This window comes from Egretta garzetta, unplaced genomic scaffold (genome assembly GCF_000687185.1).
Source record: "Egretta garzetta isolate BGI_Z169 unplaced genomic scaffold, ASM68718v1 scaffold145, whole genome shotgun sequence".
Taxonomy (NCBI): domain Eukaryota; kingdom Metazoa; phylum Chordata; class Aves; order Pelecaniformes; family Ardeidae; genus Egretta; species Egretta garzetta.
Window position 1 is genome coordinate 917543 of NW_009259687.1, and position 22524 is coordinate 940066.

The 22524-nt window shown below is 40.1% G+C and overlaps 1 protein-coding gene across 11 annotated transcripts in view; it reads left to right on the forward strand.

Moving 5' to 3' along the window:
- The window catches only part of LOC104126255 (riboflavin-binding protein), a 24283-nt gene extending 5290 nt beyond the window's left edge, over positions 1 to 18993 (forward strand). For 2 of the 11 annotated variants that reach the window (XM_035894228.1, XM_035894224.1), the window contains exons 2-7: positions 2864 to 2930; positions 5147 to 6943; positions 7665 to 7764; positions 8913 to 9041; positions 14634 to 14745; positions 18744 to 18993. In XM_035894228.1, coding sequence (XP_035750121.1) covers positions 6805 to 6943; positions 7665 to 7764; positions 8913 to 9041; positions 14634 to 14745; positions 18744 to 18986 — 723 coding nt within the window. In that variant the 5' untranslated portion in view covers positions 2864 to 2930; positions 5147 to 6804 and the 3' untranslated portion in view covers positions 18987 to 18993. Of the gene's footprint in view, positions 84 to 677; positions 6944 to 7664; positions 7765 to 8912; positions 9042 to 14633; positions 14746 to 18743 lie in introns of all 11 variants that reach the window. The other 9 variants (XM_035894222.1, XM_035894219.1, XM_035894227.1 and 6 more) reach the window with 7 other exon arrangements.
- Positions 18994 to 22524: the final 3531 nt, after the last annotated feature.

The window sequence follows — 22524 nt, forward strand, 5'->3', positions numbered from 1 at the left end:
AGAGTACAGCTCCCACCACCACCCCTAAGCGCCAGGGAAATGGTAAGAAATACAGGATCTTCCAAAAGAACGCAGGAGAATTAGTAAGTCTGGGACCTCAACACAATCTAGACAAAATTTACTCATTATCTGAATCTAGTTGAGGTCTGCTATTTGAGAAGTTGTGCATTAGATATTTGTGTAACTAATAAAAATATTAATAGTTATATGAGGATTTTTGACAGGAAGGATATAAACACTCATGTTTCAGGACACAAGCTAATCATTGAATTAAGGAGGATTAGGAAGACATTTCTTACAGGCAGGTTATTCCATAAAAGTATATTATACAGTGTATTATTCCAGTGCATCTTCACTGGAAACCACTACTATTAGTCAGTCTTGGGGACAGAATAATGAAGTAAGCCAACTGACAACCTGGTCCAGGATAGCAGTTACTAGATCCATATGTAACAAAAGTCCAGTCCTAACTGGATATGATTTGCTTTCCAATTGTTATTTTCCTTTTTTATATACCATGAAGGACATTTATCCTTGTTTGCAGTGATGCAGTATGTCAAAGTGACAGCTTTGCACTGCTGTAACCTTGGTTTAGATATCGTATTTACATCTGATAAGGAAGTAGAAGATGTAAATATGCAAATGTATATCAAGAGTAAAAAAAGTATGGCTGTGAGGTTTAGGGAGACGTTAGTGCAATAGCTAAATTAACAGCGCTCCTTAGTAAGAAAAGCTCATCAGACACATTTTAAAGAGACAGAAAGAGACCAGTGAATATGCTGCTTTCACTGTCAGCTTGGACCTGATTGTACAGCATTTGCCACAGTTGAGCTGTTACCCCTAGGTGTTAACAGAGTATATATTACATATGCACATAAATATGTATATTTGTGTGTATTTCTGAAAGGTCCAGAGAGGGAAGCACATGGGGAATGGAGAGATGCTGGCCAGCAGGAGCAGCATCAGGTCCTAACTGGTGTCACCTCCCTTTGGGCACCCAAACAAAGATGAGTTTTAAGGAGGGCTAGGGCAAAGATTACACATAGTTTTAGTGTAACTTACAGAAATGCCTCCCAAATATGAGATGGCAAACACAAGAAAGCGAGCCATGGAAATCCAACAGGTGTACAGTGGAGGCTGGCATCGGGACACTTCAAGAGACTTAACCCATCTGTATTGAAAGAGAACAGCCAGTAAGGGCGTAGATAAACTGAGAAGGGAGCTGGAAGTGAAAGCAAGTTTTTGACTGATACAACACAGAGGGGAGCCATTTGAGGGATGCCAAGAGAGAGGGGGCAATGTAAAGAAAGGTATTGGGGGAAAAAATACCTTTTCCATGAGTGTTGTGGTCAATTTTCTAACCACAGATTCATCACAGGGCAATGAGTCAAGCTATCTAGAACTAATATGACATGCATGGCAGTCATTCCTCAGAGATGTCTGCAGAGACACTACATGGACCTCAACCGTGTCCTCCTTAAAATTCACCCCTGCTGTGATACAAACAGGAAAAGCTCAGCAATGATTAATCTGATGGTTTCCAGTCACTGCCTGGAATCATATTGTTGACCAGTATGATCTCACTGTTACCTTGTGCTTGCATTGTTTTCTTTATAGACCTGTCAGCTCTTTATTTTGATTACAAGGTGTTCAACGTAACAATTAAAAAAAACAACCCAGAATGCTAACACAATGTTGGCAGTTCTGACTGAATGTACTGCCAGTCCTACCCTCCCCTCTTTGTCTCTTTCATTGTGATATACCACTCTTTTCCTCACAGCAACACCACTCTGCTACAGCTGTGCTGTAAGCTGAAATTTGAAATTGATTTGGCTAGAAACACTGGAGGCAGGGGGAAGTGCTGGATTTCTTTTTGCTGGATCAGTTCCCCCATCTGGTGGAGCGTACAACCCCACCTGGATTGTGCCAGCACAGCAGAGGGAAAAGGGGCAGTACAGGAGCGGGGCAGAAAAGGGGGGCTGTGGGACATGGCCATCCATAACCCAGTATTGGTACCAAATACTTTAAAACACTACATCACAACTTTATGCAGGGACATCTAGGCATTCCCCCTACACAAATAATAAATACCCATAATAAAAGTGTAAATAAAAAAAATATTATTCATACTCCCCTAAGGAGAAATTCATCATTCATAAGTGATTGTAGAAATTTCAATCAAATACTAATAGTCTAAATTAGAAACAAGATTGCAGTTGGTTAATTCTGGAGTGTAGATCAAGCTGGACACAGATTTTCTTTGTCACTTGTGAGAGCCCACATCACACTACAGATTCAGTAGCTATCCAAACCAAAGCCCGTTCTTTTTAGAAAAAATCACAATAATTGTTAGTGGTTCAAGGAACCTCACAGTAACAGACTAGCAGAATGTGAAAGGCAAATGAAAGACTAGGGCAAAGGACGAGCATTCAGTTATGCTTTCAAGAGGTGCTTTCAACTCAGTAATAAGCTAAAATAAGTAGGTTTTTGTCCCCTTTAATTTTGAAAAACCTAACATGGGGCTTAAAATAACATTTTTACAATGATAATTTTGTTGTTTGGATTATGATTGCTTTTTAAACCTACTATTCATTAAAATATCTGCTCTTTTTTTCCCCCCACTGACTCAGTCTCTTGGTTATATAAAATTGCTGGTGCTTTTGTCATTCCTGTGCCCGGTTGGAGAACTAGCTCAGCAACATTTGTGTAGTCAAATAAAGCAAGTAAGCCTTACTTTGTGCCATGATGTGTTCCTTACACAGACAAAATAAAAGGAGAAATCCCAACCCCACCAAAGTGAAGGGAAACAAATCACGCCTTAAATTCAGCAGCATTAAGATTTGACCTCAGCTTTTTTTTCCAGAGTCAAGAGTGCCAGACTAAGTCCATCTGGAGTGTCTCCTTCGGCATTCAGCTTGACTTGTGACATGGTATGTTCAGCAGAGAGACTTATGAACACCAAGTCTTGGTTCTGAAGTCTAGCATAATGAAAGTCAAGAATACGTACTTAACTGATCATCAAATAACATGCCCTTGTTGCAATTTCAAATGCAGTTCTGCAAAGGAGCTTTAGGAATGACACTAAAGTAGATAACAATCTGTGCTCCTAATTACATTTCTTGTTACAGTTAACGAGAAAAACACTTCCAACTTCTGAGCATGCAGGCTCACACTGAGATACGAGGAACAAACATTCATTTCATTAGCACACATTGCCATCTATAATAAAGCTATAACAGGCCAAATGCTCTAATTTACGTTTCTGAAACTGTGTCTCCCTCTGGTCACACTGTTGTTACACTTTCAGGATGCCAAGAAGGAAAATGGATCTGGCAATTGTCACTGGTTGGAAGTGCAAACAATTTTTCCCTTAACCACATCAGCTTTGCAGAGTTACCAAGAATATAAAACCGTAAAAGCTTACTTCAGTCATTAAAGAGATCTGACTCACAAAAAAGGAATCGCTGTGTTGAGTTACGAGATGTCAGTTGACATAGTTACTAAACTGATTGCCAGAAGCTGGGAAGTTAGCAACTAGCTTTATTTTTAAAATTTTTTTTTCCCTAATTTTCTGCTAACGACTCTTGCCAGAAGGAAGTTGCTCGGGTAGATGGCTCTTGAGACCTAGTATAGCAATGTTTGTGGGTTTGGAATAGATGCATACTTTTACTAGTATCATAGGCCACTATCAATTAGATCATCAGATGATAATAATAATTTAATGTTGTGGTGCCTGAATTGCTGTCTGTGGCAATATCTTAACATCATGCATGCTTTAGCTCTTTCTCTTAACATCATGTATGCTTGAAGACCAGCTCTTGAAAAGATGAACAGATGTTATAGGGCATTGATATTCAAGTTAAAATTAAATGGCAGTAGGAATCTTAAAAGTACAAGAACATCACTGAGTACTTGAAAATAAATTCAATTTTAACAAATAAAGAGAAATGACCCATTCAAGTATAAGAAGGGCAAATAAAGAGAAATGACCCATTCAAGTATAGGAAGGGGTAAGAAACTTCCTTTAATGAATTTCTCAGTATAAGACATCACACAAAATAGCTAGTTGGAGAATACTTTAAGAAAAAAGAATCAAGATTCACTTCTCAGGTGATGGAGATGTATAGCTGAGATCTCTAAAACCTCCTTAGCCTGAGCCTGCTTACATGTATTGCTAACCAAAGCCAATTCTGCAAAATCACAAACATATGACCATTTTCCTTCCTGCTGCTAGAAACTCTGCCTAATCTCCCAGCAAGTGGTCCCATTTGGCTCATACTCAAAGCCTGAAAAAGATCCCAGTTTCCTACAGCTTAATATGTATGTCGATTGAGTGAACAGAGGCATTACAAGAAACCTCCTGGCATCCTTACACCTTTACAAGCCTGCATGTATTTTATGCAAACCTAGCAGTACGGCACAGAGCATGTACTATTTCTGTGCTTTTTACCAGGCTGGCTAGCCCATCCACTCAGCGTAACGCTGAGAGGGAGTGCTCGTATTACACAGTGGTCTTTATTTTATATGAATACACAGATCCAAGTGCCGAGCAGTATGCACAAATCCTTTACATTACAGATCAGCAAGGAGCTCCATTAATTTCAGCCAAGACTAGATCAAGCCACATGAGGTAAAGGCGTGGGTAATAAGCCATTAGATTTACTTCAGCTTCTCCTGTAGTTACTTTATGCCTTTTTAAACTTGTCTTAATTAAATTAATTCTGGAACATAAAAATCGCTCAGTTTCCACTGATCTGGAAATGACTCTTTTTAGGCCAGCAACACTTTTGCCTTGAGACATTTACTAGAGCTAGAATAGGAATCAGTGCTTATAGCTTACAGAGATTGTTTTATTATCATGCTTGTTGAGTTTGCTCAGTGAGATTCATACCACACTTCCACTGTGCCAATGTTTGTTTTTTCAAGCAAAAAAGGTTTGTAAATAATGGCCCCAGAGTATTATCTGACAAACCAGTGTTCTGCTTGAAACACAAAAACAACAGATGCTACTTTCCTTATGCATCTAAATAATGGCAAGGTAGTGAGTGGTACTGCTCTTTACAGTACTCAACATGATTTGATCTATGAAAGTGTGTGCAACTACTTGTAATCACCATGTCTACCTTATGCAATGGTTTATGTTCAGGTGCAGAATCGTCTCTGCAGAAAAGAGATCTCATAAAGAAATCCAGTCTGGAATCACCAGCAATGGTACAAGCAACAGTTCCTTGTAGTGCTTGTGAGACTGGCTGGAGAGTACGTATGAGGCAGGTAAGAGCAACCAAAGCAAACAGCAGCAGGTTTTAAAGGGATCTTGTGAACAAAGAGCAAAGACCTGGGAATTGTGAGATGTGGATTCTCTTCCAGGAGCTGCAGTAAAATTACTGTGTAAGCAGGAAGCCATCATAATTGTAGTCAAAATTAAGCCAGTCAGCCTGAAATATGAAGCGTTGTTTTTAATGTAGCGTTGTTTTTAATGTCTCTAATTCAGTGGAGTCCTAATCTGTGATAAAAGCCCCATGAAACTATTGTAGAAATTAATTTAATAATTAATAATAAAAGGAATCATTGAAAAATCAGGCAGGGGGGGTAGTTGTATTCAGTATATAGGAGAGCTGGGTTTTTTCTCATTCTAACCTATGTTTGTACTTTCCTCTTTATCGTGTTGACGTTTGCAAACAATAAAAGGGCATTATGTGCTGGTCATTGCATCTGCTTTTGAGATAAATCTGTTAGCATTCCAAAGGGTCAAGGAACTCTTCCAGGGCAAACAAATTCTGCAGCACTGATGCCAGATGGCGTGTATATAAAGTGGAAAATGAGAAAAGCAATTTACTGTGTTCTTGTTCCAGGGAGAAGTATCACCCAGAAGGACAGCAAAAGAGGTGAGAAACTACTGAGAAATTGAAGAGACAGTTTTCATCTTCTGTAATATGTTGTTTTCTTCATATCTGAAAAGTCTAGGTATATAGAGGAGCTGCAGTCCTTACTCAGGCAAAATTAGTCCAATATTTAACTAAATGTTTATATATTGAATATAACTAAATATTTATTATATTGAGTATTTAACTAAATAATGAAGGGTTAAATTGATAACATAAAGCATTATGCATTAATTTATGTAACAGGTTCTAGATTTATCTATATAGCTCACTAATACATAGTCTGTGTTTAGAGAAATTTTAGTCTCAGACACAAAATGTTTTTATCTTACATTTTTGACCAAAGTCTACAAAAAAGGCAGAAAATAATGCATCCGTTTCTTAACTATAAATTAGCATAGCCTCAGCAAAGGCTAGTTAGCAATGTCATTTATCCAGCTCAGGTGCTAACCACTACTAGCTCACTTGCAGCTGTATTAAATGTGTAATTTCCAAGTGTTCAAAACAACTCTGCAAGTTTTTGAACTAATCAATCTTTTCTTCAAATCTCGTGAAGCATAGGAATGTCTCTTGGAATGGTTCAAAGATAAATTCTGGTTGGTGTAAAAAATTTAAAATCAGTTTCTTAAATACTGAAAATTATAACATGTTTTCATAAATAGCCTGAACTATTGGTGGTTTTTATCTCTTGCCCCTGAATCTCAAAAATACGTAGCAGAAGTATAAGTGTTCAGATATAAGCAAAGAGAAAGGAAGAATGTGTGTCTTAATATTTATGTGTGCACCTTTGCTGAACGTATTTTAATTGGTTATATATGTAGCTTTTTGAAAGCAGTCCGTCCTTTTAATGTTACAGCTTCTCCTAGAAATAAAGGATATAAATAAAGACTTCCCTCTATACAGGGAAAAGAACTGAACAACAATGCTGAGGTTTGCTGTCGCCCTCTTTGCTGTCATAACGTCATCTACCTGCCAAAAACACGGATGTCTGGAAGGGGACACCCACAAACTGAAGCCAAGTCCTGAGCCAAATATGCATGAATGCACTCTGTACTCTAAATGTAAGAGTGGTTTAATTTTTGCTAAGTATAGTCTAGAAGTACAGCTTTGTACATGCTAATTGTTTGGCAGCTCCCTTAATTTCTGAAAAATATATGAGATGCAGTATAAGTTGCATTTAAAAAGCTTTCTTCATTGGCATTTTACTGCATGCAAACCAAGAGTAAGATTTTGGTTCTTGACAGTGTCAGCTGCAAAACTCCCATTGACTTCATTTATTATCTTTAAAAAATTCTGACACAGTTTACTTTTCTTGTAGCTCCATTTGTTTAAAAAAGTTTACAGCAAAGATGAATTTGCTTTATTGTGATTAAGTATAAAAACTAATTAATTGTAGCAGACACCAAATGGGAGCGGTTGAAAGCAAAATTCTACAGTGAGCAAAGTATAGTATTTATTACATTTCTTCAACTCTCTTTTTATGTTTGGTAGCTTTCAAAGTTACTATCCCTCAGGATACAACATCTGGCAGAACACTAGTAAAATTCTTGGGGCTCTCTGGGCACACCTTGACAAAGCACTGTTGATGCCAGTCCACCCCACTTAGCATTTACACTGCTGCTTCCAAACCCAAAAATGTTAGAGCTTGAGCACATCTTCTAGTTAGTAGTAAGAGACTTTATCATGTTACAGACCAAAACAGGTTCATCTTACATTTTGAATCTTCCAAATACAGTATGAAAGAAAATCCTAATTGCAAGATCTCTGTTTCATTCCTAACAGCTTCCTGTTGCTATGCAGACTTCACAGAGCAATTGGCTCATTCCCCAGTAATTAAAGTAAGAAACAGCTACTGGAACAGATGTGGGCAGCTCAGCAAACCGTAAGTCGGCTTTGATGTTGTCTGTGTCCGGGTTCAATAGATCTGTGCTGTAGCAGCCCCAGCTAATGGTAATTCCCCCTGAAGTTGCCAGTGGACCGTCCCGAGGTTGCCCTAGAGATTATGCCACCCGGCCCAGTTCCCATCATCTTGTCTCTATACCTGACCAATGTCTGGCTCTTCTTCTTCTCCTCTCACAGAAGCCCATGAATCCCTAAGTACATGCTATTTGTGCAGAAGGATTTATGCCATTTTACCAAAAAAGGCTTATGTTTTTTTCAAGTTTGCTTTCAGCATAGAATCAGATCTAGCAATGCAAAGCAGTCCTAAACCCAGTAGGTAACAACCACAGCACACCTCTGTAGCTCTCCAAAGCAATCATCACATACCAGTGAGTGTGAGCCCTAGTCAATACAGACCAGGCTTCCTCCTTTGTCTAGAATACAGATCAACTAGATTATTAAATCTCACAAACAAAATACACAAGAGTCCAGAAATGAAACTTCTGAGTATTTAGAATAAAAATTCTTGTAGTGCTGTGGGGTTTGTAACCATGAAGAATGTCTTCATAATTAAGATTTTTAGTGCCCCATTAGATGTTAGAGCTGTGAAACATGGTAAGTTATAGAAATAAAAGAATGAAAGTACAAAACAATTAAGCAAAAACAGATGTGCAAAAGTAACAGCTATTGCCTGCCACTCCCAGAAGAGCAGCAACAGTGTGTGGTTTTTAAGTAACTTCAGCTGGGCTGTGGGAAATTCTAAAGATTAGTGAAACCATGAGGCTACAGCATAGAAGAAGTTTTGTACTGTAGTTTTAAAGTACATTTTATTATTGCCTGGAATCATTTTTGCCAGGAAAACTCAAGGCCTCAAAAGTTTACGGAAAGCTTACACAAATAGGGCTGAAATATGCACGGAAACATTTGTGCAGTCTTTAGCTGGCTATGGTAATTGCACGGTCAGAGTCTGTACACAATGCCAAAGGAATGAGTTTGGAACCTAGACACAAACAGGGCGAAAAGATGCTTTTCTATGTTTTTCTCCTAATCTGTAGCATTGCATCCACATCAAATCAGGCCTAGAAAACGGAGGCTATAGCCTTGATGCTAAGAAACAGGCTTACTTGTGGCTTTTCTCACCCACCACAGCTGTGAAGATTTCACAAAGAAAATCGAGTGCTTTTACCGGTGTTCTCCACATGCTGCTCACTGGATCCATCCCAACTACACTGCTGCTATTCAGTCTGTTCCACTGTGTCAAAGCTTTTGTGACGACTGGTAGGTCCAGCTTTTTATGAAAGTATTTTTATTTAGCTGTGGCACGAAGATTTAAGATTTGATGGTGTTACACCACCCTTATGCCTTTTCTCTTGCTCTTCCTCATTTCTTGTTTGCCATCTCTACTTTTTCCTGTGCTAAGCTCCTACCCCCTAAATAATAATGACACAGGCTGAATGCAGGATGAACTCTGAACTCTGTCAGAGTTTGGTGACTCAGGGACAGCACCGCCCTGCTCTCCGTGAGGATGCAGTGCAGTGGCACAAGAACTGCCTGACGTGATGGAGGAGCTCTAGCCACGTTGGCAGGCCCTAACAGCAGTGAGGACCTGCCCACCCTTTGAAAAGTCCATGCCTGTGAGTTAGCACTTATGCAGTTAGTGTTTTAAATCTGAATACTTGATCATATTAGGATATATTTCTTCTATATGTATAAAAAGCACTATGCAATCATGAAAGCAGCCACTTTCTGTATGTTTTCAATTAATTCATATAGCAAATTAGCTTAATTCCTTAATTTTTCACCCGTGGCCTTTTATCTTCCCATCTATCATCCCTCTCTCTAAAATCACTTCTAAAAGCCTGAATCTCAGAGAAACTTGCAGCCAAATAAGGCTAAAAATATTAATAGCAATGAGGAAGCATAATAGCATTTAATTTGTTTCTCAAAATATAGCATCAGGGAATCACATTATTTTTTGAGTGCGAGACATGTAGTGGGACAACCCAGACAGCACCTGTTCATCCTTAGTCTTGGGGTAGGAGCATTACATTCAGGTGGGGTACTGAAATTTTTTCAGTGGTCCATATCCAGCATCTCTCTCTCCCTCTCTTCCTTCCTCCCTCCCTCCCCCCCTGCTTTGAGATGCTGGATCTTAAATAACGTCAACATGTGACGTGTAAATCTCAGTCAGTACCATATTCATGTTGTGCCTACTAACTACAGTAACTTGTCTGTGTGGCTTAACTGATGTGAAGCATAGTACAAACAGCACAGGCTGTGTTCACACTGTAGGATTGTAACTGCTAGTATCCCTTGAAAGTAGTGAACTGTGAATGTCTGAATCCCTTAGGCTGCTCTGAAAATCACAGAAGACTGTTTTAATACTTCTAAAAATATTACAAAAGAGCTTTTCTTGGAAGCACAGAGAATACAGAACACAGGTAGCACATGGTCAGGTTCTCTTGCACTGCTCTCTATAGTGCTTTCCCTAGTGGTTACACAACTTGAATATTACTGACACATGGATCCATTTTCACTCTCAGCTTCTCTCCAAGGGCAAAGCCATGTATGCAGTGCAGTATTTTAGTAGGATTTGTCTTTAAATACTGTCTCTGTTGCTTTGTGCCAGAGAAGGAAACAAGAAGCATAGCTTGGATTTGTAATGGAAGATAGTGAGAAGGGCTGATGTATTTCTTAGCTTCCCTAGGGTTTCCTCTAGTGATGAATTTTATTTCTGTGTTAGGACACTCCATGTGCCTCAGGAACAGATTAGTCATGTGCAGTCTTCCTTCCTAAATTTTTCGTGATCTCCTAAACTGAATCCAGGTTATTGACCTCCTTGAAGCTAAAGACTGAGACCTTGCATTTGCCTCAGTGCTGAGAATCTCAAAGCTCAGAACCAAGTATTACCAAAATTTGAAAGCATTTGAGTTGCCAGTGAGCTTTAGAACAGATCTAACAGGCAAAGCAATAGAATACCAATATCTAAAAGAAATGTATCAAAAAATAAGTAGCACACAAAGTCAACACCAAATTGCTATATCCAGTGAAAGTGTAAAGATGAAAGAAAATACACCCTGTAAGTTTAGTTTGCATCTATGAACTGGTTTAAGCCAGCCTTAGTATAGATGAGATTTACACCGAAGTGTATATGGTGGGCCAATATTACAAAGCACAACCCTCAGTGTCGCCTGGGTATTGCCAGAACCTCCAGGTAAATACCATTTTTAACTTTCATCATTGGAAAGTTGGGGGAGGTGTGATGGATAGCTGCTGCACAGAAAAAAACAACCCTTTTCCAGCACAGAGTCTCCTGGCAGAGAGCAGGCTCTACTCAAAACAAATACTGAACAATGATCTATTGCCCCTGTTGGTATCACAGATGCCTGGCCTGAATCAAAAATGTAATGATGATCCATTACTGTGCATGCCAGTCTATCTGCCTGCCTAATGCCAGTGTCAAACCCATTCCCTCACCCTGCTTAAGGCCTGAGGCTAGGAGAGCGCCTGGACAAAATTCCCACTCTTTCTGGTGATTTAAAATAACATTTTTTCACATTCTATTCACTGGAGTCCCTTTAGCGTGCTGTAGCACTGCTAGTGGTGTGACCTACTTTCTCTACATGCCGTGAGTATGCCTGCTGCATACTGTATGTCTTTGTGGCCAGAAATGTGCAGAGGATTCTGAATGAGCAGTGACTTCATTTAAAAGAAATTAATCTCACTAGCTTGGGGCCTTCCTTTTCTTCCTATTGTCTTAGGATTCCTTGCTCCCACTAGCCTAAAACTATTGCTTTTGAAAGAGCCCAATGTACAAGCCATTTGCTGATCCACCTGTGAAGAGGCCCTGTGCCCTGTAAAAGATAAACAGCTAACTGTAAAAAATGGAGGGAAAAAAAGCTTTAAAATAAAATTATCCTGCCCATTGTGTATAGGGAACCGGTATGTTCAGGGAGGATCTCTGAAGTATTTATGTTTATGTTTCTCACAGGTTTTAATTAATGTTTGAAGAAACCACTTATGGGTTTCTGGCCAGCAGAAATCAGACTTTTCATAAGTCACGATTTTTCATAAACTTAGCTTCATAATTACTTCCATTGGGATAAAGAAAAACTTGTAACAATACAGTTATGCCTTGCTGCCTGCTTATGTAACAAACCACAGAGTCAGGCAACAATCATAATTAGGAAACATTTCATCTGACAATTCAGTAGATAATGGTGACTAAAAATACAAATACATTAATAAACATATTTAATTCAAATTCCTGAGGAAACCAGATGCCTAGCAGAAATGCCCCAGTTCAGTAAAACTCTGAAATACATAGTCGTAATTTGAAAAGTGTAACTGAAGGTGATGCTAATTTCAAAAGAAGCTGTTCTGCCCTCTCCTCAGCCCCACGGGCTGCTCATTCTTTCCTCTACCTTGTCCCCACCCACGTGCCAGCAGCACTGAGAGGCCATGAAACAACCCTGGCCTGGGAACCCATCAGGCTGAAAAATACTTAGCCACATAAAAAAGTAAACCAAAAAAGAAGAATGTGGGAACGGCACAACTGCTTTAAGTGGAAGTGCCAGTATTAGGCAGCTCACAGTAGGTATTGATCAACTTTGCTAGAAAGCAATGAATTTAAGTGCATGCATAAAGGACATGCCTACGTGGCTTGAAGAATCAAGGGCTAATTGTTGAATGTGATGCTGATATGTGAAGAGTTCATTGATGGTGATTAATAAAAAGTTTGCATTGATGCTTCTAACTGGCGTGCCTTCAAGCAGGGAAAGTGACTAGCGTGAGAGAAACAGCTGTCACTGGGGAGTTACCTCTGTGCATCTTTCTCAGTCAGGGTACACACAGCAGCTAACAAACAACAAACCAATTATTCTTATAGTCCCTAGTCACAAATCTAGTCATAGCAGCTACTGGTACGATCTGCCTATTAGTGTCACATTATATTAATTTATTGAATTGCAGCCTATATTTCCAGCAGAGCCCCCAACTCTAACAGCAGATTCATGGATGGACACATTTGAGAATAAGTCTCCTGCCCTAGATCTGTTTAGTTCAGGCCCTGGTTAAGCTCCATCTGTTACTGCTCATTCTCCCACCAAAAAGCCCAGAAAACCTATGTGAAGGTTCTGTAGATGTGCATGTTCTTACCTTTCTGCATGTCCAAACGTACTGCAATGTCTACTTCTTGTAGTTCTGTGACCACATGACAACCTCATACTTCATTTAAAAATGTAAGTCTGCAGCCCTCATGATATCATAGTTTTGGAATCATGACACAGCAGATTAAAAATGACAAAGAGAAAATATATCCAAAGGCATTACTTATAAATGCCATGCTGAACTATGCTAACTTTTATGCTCCCCCTCTACTCTGCCCTGGTGAGACTGCACCTGGAGTACTGTGTCCAGTTCTGGGCTCCCCGGTTCAGGAAAGATGAGGATCTCCTAGAGAGACTCCAGAGGAGGGCAACAAAGATGATGAGGGGACTGGAGCATCTCCCCTATGAGGAAAGGCTGAGAGAGCTGGGCTTGTTAAACCTGAAGAGGAGAAGGCTGAGAGGTGATCTCATCAACACATACAAATATTTTAAGGGTGGGTGTCAGGAGGACGGAGTCAGACTCTTCTCAGTGGTGCGCAGCGACAGGACAAGGGGCAATGGGCACAAACTGAAACATAAGAGGTTTCAGTTGAATATGTGGAAGAACTTCTTTACTTTAAGGGTGACTCAGCACTGGAACAGACTGCCCAGAGGGGTCGTGGAGTCTCCTTCTCAGGAGATATTCAAAGCCCTCCTGGATGATGTCCTGTGTAACATGCTCTAAGTGAACCTGCTTTCGCAGGAGGGTTGGACTAGATGATCTCACAAGGTCCCTTCCAATCCTTGCCATTCTGTGATTCTGTGAACCTTTTGGAAGCTTTCCTTGTGGTTTTGGCACTCTCACTTACTAGTGTGAATAGTCCGCCTGAGGCCACTGAGACTAAGTTTAAATAGATGTTAACTGATTTGCAGAAAGTGATCCTTAAGAAAGGTAAGAGCCAAAAAGTACAATATATGAAGAAGTGGAAAGCAGGTAATTATGTAGGATAATGGTAAGTCATGAGATCTCTCGTCACACAGACCAGCCAGTTGCATACCATACTTGCTGCAGGCCATTTATGTTTTTTTTTTTTTTTACATTACCACTTACAAGTTAAAAATAACATTTGAAATTTTAGACCTATACCCTACAAGACTCTTATCTTTCCTCCTTCACCTCAAGTTTAACTTCTTTGAAAACATTATTCTGAGGCTGATGGCCTATTAGTTTATATGATTTTGTTGTGTATTTTCCTTATTTCGGTGCACGTTCTTCATAGCAACCCCCTGCCCAGGAAATACCGTTCTTTTCCTGTATTCATTCACAAATACAAACTTTCCCCACGTCTCCCTCAAGTGACAGTTCCCTCTTCGCGTACCTGTGCTCTGTCACAATATTGAACATCAGCATTCATGAAGCTCCCTCCCACACAGTGTCTCCTTCACTCAGTAGCATCAGCAAACATAACCAAGCAGAAACCACTGCATGAATGTGTGTTGCTCCTCAGAACATCAGCCCGTTACTTAAGTCTGTGAGTATAAAACATAGTGGGTGATTTGTTTAGTCTTCATTGGGATTTAGGTCTTCCTGGCCAGCCCAAGAGTTTATGTGCACATCAGGCTAAGATAATGTGCACATTTCTTGAAGACCTGTTGCTAAGCTGTACTGTGCAACTATACCACATTACTAGCGTAGCCCACGTAGACTTTCTGAGTTGAATCTGAGTCCACTGAAAAAAAAGTGAGAGAAATAACTGTATCTTCCACATTAATCTCCATGAAGGTATGAAGCCTGCAAAGATGATTCCATATGTGCTCATAACTGGCTGACAGACTGGGAATGGGATGAAAGTGGAGAAAACCGCTGTAAGAGTAAATGTATTCCATATAGTGAGGTAAGAAAACCTGATCAACTGGAGCAGAAAAAAGGCATTAAGAGTTCTTTTTTTTTTTCCTGAATATATGGATGTAAAATGCAACAGGTGAATTCTTTTTACTTCAGCAGTTTCAAGACATACCAGCATGAGCCTTTTAAAGTATATATATATATATTAAAACATTTATATTTATGTAGATTGCTTACTCTAACCATATGCACATTGAATTAATCACTATTCATACCACTTGTGAAACAAAAGTAAAAGTTCAGGCAGCACTGATATTTTTACCACAATGGGGTTTAGAAAATAAAAGATAAATGAACTTTGTTCATACAACAGAGACACTGAGATGCATTTTGTAAGGTTCCTTACATAACGTGGAGCTTTACACACCTCTGTCTTTTTAAACTGGGACATAAGTTCCCAAATCACTAGGAAATTTTTAAGATTTTCTTGCCTATTAGGCGTCTTTGCCCTTTTCTCTGTTTACCTTGTTATGTTCAAGTCCTTCTCCATCCTCCAAATCCCTAAGTCTTCTAATTCTTCTAATTATCTCCCTTTTGTTTTCCATAGACCTGTCATATCTCTGATGTGTGTTCTTCATTGTGTCTGCCAATGGTTAGGCAGACCTTACTTTGTTCTAGATAATTCTGATGGTTAAAGAGCAGCACTGACGAGCTTTCTGAGAGCTCATCCCACCTTTCTGAGAAGGTTTAATGGTTGTGACAGCTAATTTTATGAGCAAAAATGTATAAAATGAGAACTGACAAACCTTATAGGAGCAAGGTTGCCTGGAACCTGATCTACAGACCTTTCAAGAGTCAGGTAGGATTTTTTCTAGTGACTCAAGTAAGTTTAGCATCAGGGCAACATAATACAGCTCAAAACTGCTGCACTTACTTGAATATTTTTAACAGTTGAACTTCACTGATGCTGTGAAAACTATCCAAATTGCAGAAGTAAATGAAATTTAAGTGTAGTGCATAGGGACTGGTAGTAAAGCTTGCAGAGATCCCAGATTCATTATTTTCAATTCAATTCAAGTGCATGTACTTCCAGAAGTCAGTTCAGCAACTGATACAAGTGGAAGTCACAGTCCAGTTAGTGCTGGATTGCTATCTCCCTTGCAAAAGTGACAATAATCAGGAGGCTCAGGAAGGTGGCCAAAAAACAAATGGGCTGCGGAAACTTACAGCTTAGTTTCCCAAATGTGCTAAATCATCAGTAGTTCCAGATGAAATGAAAAACGAAATTATAATCTCCATAAATAATCTCCAGTCCCTGCTCAAACTGTCCCTGGTCCAGAGATAGGAGTTTTTAACCTTGAATTCCCTTATACTTATTTCTTAAAGAAAATATACCATCTGCAGGGAAAAACATGCAGCAAATCCAGAGGTCTTATCACTTGAAGCCAGGCGCAGCTATTCCTAAACTAAACGGAACCACACCCTAAATTGCCCATGTTTCTCACCAAAAATAGGCTTGCATGGTAAGTAAGAATAAAGATGAAGTTTCTTCAGAGAAATTAAAAAAACACATTTCCCATATGAAAATTACATGATATACAAACACTGGACTGGCTTGGTTTGGAGTCACACACGGAAAAGAAAGTTACTGTTACCCAGAAGCACAAAGGGCTCTCCAGGGTCAGAGCACTGTGGACAGATGCTTGCTTTCTTTTCATACCCACAGCTCATACGGAGGAGCAATCAGCGGCCCTACATTTGACATACACAAGTGGTTGAAACGGACTATTTGGAACAAATGCTGAATGTGGAACAAATGCTGAATATTAAAAATGCACAATGGATCATAGCCAGTTTCAGCCTGGCTAAAATGAGGCACATTTTGTCATTGTTCTCCCAGCTGAGTGCTGCCCAAGCAATGTTAATGCATACACTAGAACATCTTCCAAGAAGCTGAAGAATCAGAATCCTTTGCAGTAATTTAGGGACACATTTGGTAAATGGGCTGTGTGCACTGCTTGTTTCCTGCAGCATTCTGGCTATGCTGTGATCTTTAAGCAGAGTTAGGAGGAAGGTCAAAATAAAATTACCAATTTAGCAAGTGGAAGAGCATGAACACATGTTAGAGAACCTGTGAGACATAAGAATAGGGTGGAGCCATGTCTCTTGCATACAGACCTAAGAAAACCCACATGACAGCTTTAAATGCTTTCTGGAATGATAAGCTAAAAGCAGGTAGAAATCCAGGAACTGTACAGGAGCTGGAAGAAAATGTCTAATGCTGCTTAAAAGCACAGGAATAGTGGGAAAGATACAGCTAAGATCTGCCTGCCCTGTGAACACAAGGAGAGAACTAGACGCAGCAGCCTTTCCATTTCTGACCCTTCATTGCTCCCAGTGCACTAGCCAACCTCCACACTCCTCCTCCAGCAACTGCAGCATCCACGGAACGAGCCCTGGCTAGAGACAGTGTGAACTGAAAAGCTATTTTGCAGACTACAGACTCTTTGGAGCTATTTGGAATGGAGACTATTATTCACAAAGGGCAGATTTCTAAGGCAAAAGCAATGATTGATTTCCTCTCATCTGCGTTCCTGCACAGTATAGATCAACATAGTTTTGCGTGGGGAGACCGGGAGACACCTCGTAAGAACTTGCAGAAAATAGGTGGAGCAGAAGAAGCTGCAGGGCTATAGATGCCCAGTCCCACTTCCACATAATAGACTTACATCTGTAATCATTATTTTTTTTCACACAGAGCAGCTTCCATGCAGGAATCTCCCAACCACAAACACAGGGCACCTTCTCCAAGGTTCACCATGTCAGATCTTTATATGAGCTGGTGATGACAGTAAACCAGCACACCATCCAGAAATTACAGCACTAAGAGAAACACTGTAGGATTAAAGAATCATTGTCAAGTGCGAGGACTGCTTGTACTATTACAGATGAAACATAGCGTCCTTCAGAGAGCTGCTGGTGACATGGTCAAGGTGAATCAGTCAGTAATGGAACCTGGTCAGCTGTTTCAGTCATTAACACTCCCACTCCATAATTCCCAAGGCTTCTACTCCTGCCATCACTCCCACCCCCAGCTTCATTCTTAGCTTTGCTTCTGGGAGTACCTAAAGCTTCCTTTACAGAAACAGAAAAGACTGAACTTCAGAAATGCAGGCAAGAAAAGCATATATCCCACCCACTCTGTGACTGGATGTGATAACTCCTAAGCTAATACTCTTCAGGCAAACTCAAGTTGGGCAGACATAAGGTAATCACAATGTGAGCTTGGCAAACAATATCTGTGTTGTGTGACTGTACAGGTCCTGTGATGCAGGCCTTACAAAACAATGTAGTATCAAGAACAGGACAGATCCACTTGCAGAGAGTGCAAGAAGATGCAGTTTACAATTTCTTGAGGCAGAAAGGTCATTGCACCGCTGGACACAGCACTTCAGAGGCTTGAAGAAAACTTTTCTTTGAGCAATTTCTAAGTTATGTCCCTTCTCTTTGTCTGTGAGGTCCTGCCCAGTCACAATGTACGCTGCAGCAGGCACAGCAAGATCCCAGAGCTGTGACTCCACTGGGCTGTCTCTAGCCTGTAGATATAAAGATTCCCGTATTCAAAACACTCAGTTTGGCGCTTTCAGCACTAGTCAGCTCGCAAGACATGTCAGAGTGTCCTGACATGCTACAAGTTGTACGGGCTCTCACACTCAGCTTTGGTCTGTCAGACCCAGAAAGCTGGCTGGGCTGTCAGCCCCAGGGTGGAAACAAAGGGCTGGCTGTTGATCACTTTGCACTTTGTGTAATCACTTGCTCTTACAACAGCCAAATCTCTTTTGCAGTTGTGGGACTGGATAACATTTTAAGGTATCTCAGAAGTGATGAAGCATGGCACACAGCAAAACAGTGGATGACTGCAGACTGCTTTTTTATGATCTAGTACCAATTTTTAAAAAGTTATAAGTATTTATCAATTTAATACAAATCAATTTTTAACTTAATTATGTTTAAATGTAACGGATGCATTTCTTATTTGACATACAGATGTACACAAATGGGACTGACATGTGCCAGAGTATGTGGGGGGAGTCATTTAAGGTGAGTGAATCCTCCTGCCTCTGCTTGCAAATGAACAAGAAGGACATGATGGCAATCAAGTACCTCCTCTCCGAAAGCTCAGAGGAAAGCTCCAGCAGCAGCAGCAGCAGCAGCGAGGAGCATGCCTGCCAAAAGAAACTCCTGAAGTCTGAGAAACTAAAGGGAGAGGAAGGGGAACAGACAAGATAAATGCTGGTGGATGTATGTCAGGACAAGAGAAAGCATCATGGAGGCTGGGCTCAGGGCATCACGCCAGCCTGCTTTATCCCTTACTTCCTTGAACATAATAAATCAATGTCTGGTTATATTAATCTTTCTCTGATGTTTTTGCATCTGCATCACAAAGCTCCCAGACAGGTTAGCACAGGTGTAATCTTGTGACTTGAACGGAACAGCTAGAAGCCTGAAGGTAACATCTAGGGGTTGACTTTCAAAGAGGAGAGGCACAGTTAGCTCCTGCTGACTTAAGGTGGAACAGTGAGAACTATAGACCTCTGGAAGGCCTTGCCAGTAATGCACCAAATCATCAACCCAAACCCTTCATCAGCATAGGCACACAGCATTCTTGTCACAAGTTCCTGTGCGCCTGGCTCTGCTCAGATAAAGAAGAAATGCTGCAGGCAGAAATAGGTCAGTGAGCCTGGCTACTGACCACCAAAAATGTATTTATTTTGCCTCTCAAAAACATTCTTGCAAAACAGGGGATTGTGGTGCACTAGATAAAACCCTGGACCCATATATTGCCAGTATACACTAATGCATGGTCTGTTGCATGGGGCTTTTACCTTAAACAACAGCAGTACAAAAGTCTCCTACAATATGAATTTGAAGCATAATTTTGAGTGCAATTAATCCCACTGATTCCAAACAGAATGATGTCTGACAAACTGAAGTGTCAGGGAGGGCCCCACTCAGGTTTCTGCCATCAGCAGTTCTGCTTCCCAGCATCATTGTTACAGTCAAAGTAAAACCAAAATCTGCACCAGTCCCAGAGGGACTCATCAGGTAAGGCTGAGTGAAATCCTGCTTTCACTTAGGCATCCATACTCCCTCTGACATTGCTGTAGACTGGACAGGTCTGTGCTATTCTGTATAGCCTTTCAGAGTGGTATCACCAGGGAGACCATGAGAAGGATTTAATTTGGGGGGTCATATTACTGAATTGTGAAAATCAGCATCATGTCAGTGCTTGCCACGGAGCTAGGCACTTTACAGGATTTAAGGATCTGGTCCCCAGTTAAAACAATGACTTGGCACATGCAGTTAAACTAGGAGAATCTTAAAAATCCAGCACACTTTCTTCACTGGGCTGTTTATTTATTGGAACGGTTTCACACAGCTGCATTAGTAACACTACACCCATTAGGTCATGCTCTGCTTCCAACCAGCTTCACAGTATATTTAACAATGGACTAATTCCGACCAGCACTGAATTGTTTTTAGAATTATACTTTGCCACATCTGTATTCTGTGCTAACTCAATTTGTCAGTTCTACTGTTTGAAAAGAAAGAACAAGAATTTGTCTTCTGTAAAGCTCTAACAGACCTTTTCCCCCCTATTTCACTAACTCTGTTCTTTCCTGTCCTTCTTTATTGCACCTGAATCAGAGCAGAAATTTTCCTGCTCTTTATTTTGCTGTGCTCAGAATTCAATAATTAATTATCCCCTCTCGCTGCCATAACACCAACTTTTTCTGTATCACCATGGCCAAAGATTTCCTTCATGTTCTTTGTTAAGTATAGCACAATTGTCTCTGCCTGTATCTCTGCTTTTTCTTCCCATTCCACTTTATTCTCTTTGCTCTGGCTAAATTACTCTCAAAACCACTCTCAACAAACAATTCTTCCATGCTTAGTTCCAGGATGACCCATGAGACTGGTTACTGCGTGCTCTTGAACAGCACTGGATCCTCCAGCAGCTAAGGGACCAAGACCATTTCACTCCTATTTGTAGCTTTCCCACTGACTCATGATGTACCCTAAGCAAACCATTTAACCCTTCTGTGACCCCAATAATTCTTCAGGGCTACCATATTTCCTCACAGTCCTCTCTTTTCTAAGCCAAAAAGTCAAGAATTACTCAGTTGTCCCTAGCATAGAAATTGTCCTATATCTCTTGGCCATTCTTTCATCGATCCAGGCATGTTTTATTAAAATACAAGTTATCATCCAGAAAGACTTTCAGTCTTGATTTAAAACTCCAAATAATGGAGAATTGTCTGATGCACCTGATAATTTGTTTCCTCAGTGTTAAGGATTATGCATAATTTAACATTTGTTGTTTCGGCTTTCAGCCATGGTTTTTTGCTCAAGCCTGTTGTATTAAAGAGTTCTTCAGTAGTCAGCATTGCTTTTCTGCTCAGCAGCATATACACTAGATCAAATTGCTTCTTAGCAATTCACTCTATCTTAGCTCTATTTTGTTCCCATATGTCATCATAAGACATTCGCTCTCTCCTTAAATCATACTTACGGTTCTTCTCTGTACGTTCTTGAGTCATGAATATCCTCCCTAAATTGTACAAATCAAAGCCATACTCCATCGCAGTGTTAAGGGTGACCTACAGAGAGAGTACCATGTCCCTGCCTCTCTACACGCTTCTCTCTAATGGCACTGCCTGTGTCTACGGGAGCATCATTCTGATTATTTGCATGCCTCCAGTGTCCATGTGTTACAATTCCTCATTTTGTCTTGGCATTACTCTTTTCCACTATGCAGCTCCCTGGTCCCGGAGGTGTGAACCATGATCTTAGCTCTTAGGCTTACTGCCTTGAACTTGGTAGTATTAGAAAACCTTCATGTGAATAGACCAGCCTTCCTAAGCCACTGTTTGCTCTGTCTAGCTGCTTCATACTCACAGGAATTTACGTCTTAGACAATCTCTGTCACTCAGAAATGCTGTCAGTGGTGATTTTACATTTACAAAAGCCTAGATAACTCAGATAGATAAAGCAAAATTTAAAATAACACAAATCACTAAAAAATCAAAGTACAACAACACACCGTGAAGGTGAAGCAGGGAAAAGAAAGATCCAAGTTACCGATGATTGCAGACGTCCCCAGCTAATGCTGACCTGATTGGTAAATGCCTGCTGTGCATCGCAGCTCAAAAGCACAGGCCCTGCTTCTGGACACGCACTGGCCCAGACAACTGAAATTTTGCTGTATTTAGTGACACTAGACTCAAATCAGACCTTTATCAAAATGTCACAATGGTAGATCAAATGCTTTGTGAAATATGTTCCTTCACTGATCTGTAGGAAACAGACTTACAACCTTTATCAATACATTAAATTGGATTTATCAACACAACAATGTTGATAAAAATAAAAGTTGTTGCCAATTATTGACTTATTTACTACCTGGCTAAGTATCAGCTTTTGTACTGTGCTACTTGGGACTGGTGTCACGTTAACCATAACACAGCTAGCTGGGTCATCCTGCTTGCTCTCTTTATTTAATTTTCTTCCCTTAAACATTGGCACAATACTGAGACTTCTGAAACTTCACTGAAATGCCAGGAGTTATTACAAATGAGATCTCTCTTGACAATTCTGTTAGAGCTCTTTAGTACAGGTTATCTGTCCCTGCTGCTTTAAATTCATTAATGTTACTTATGATGATGAACCTTATCTTTAATTACTTGCAGACTGAAAAGGATTTCATCATCCTTCTGTAACACAAATACTTTATCCTGCATATATTTCAGTACTTAGCATTATTAAC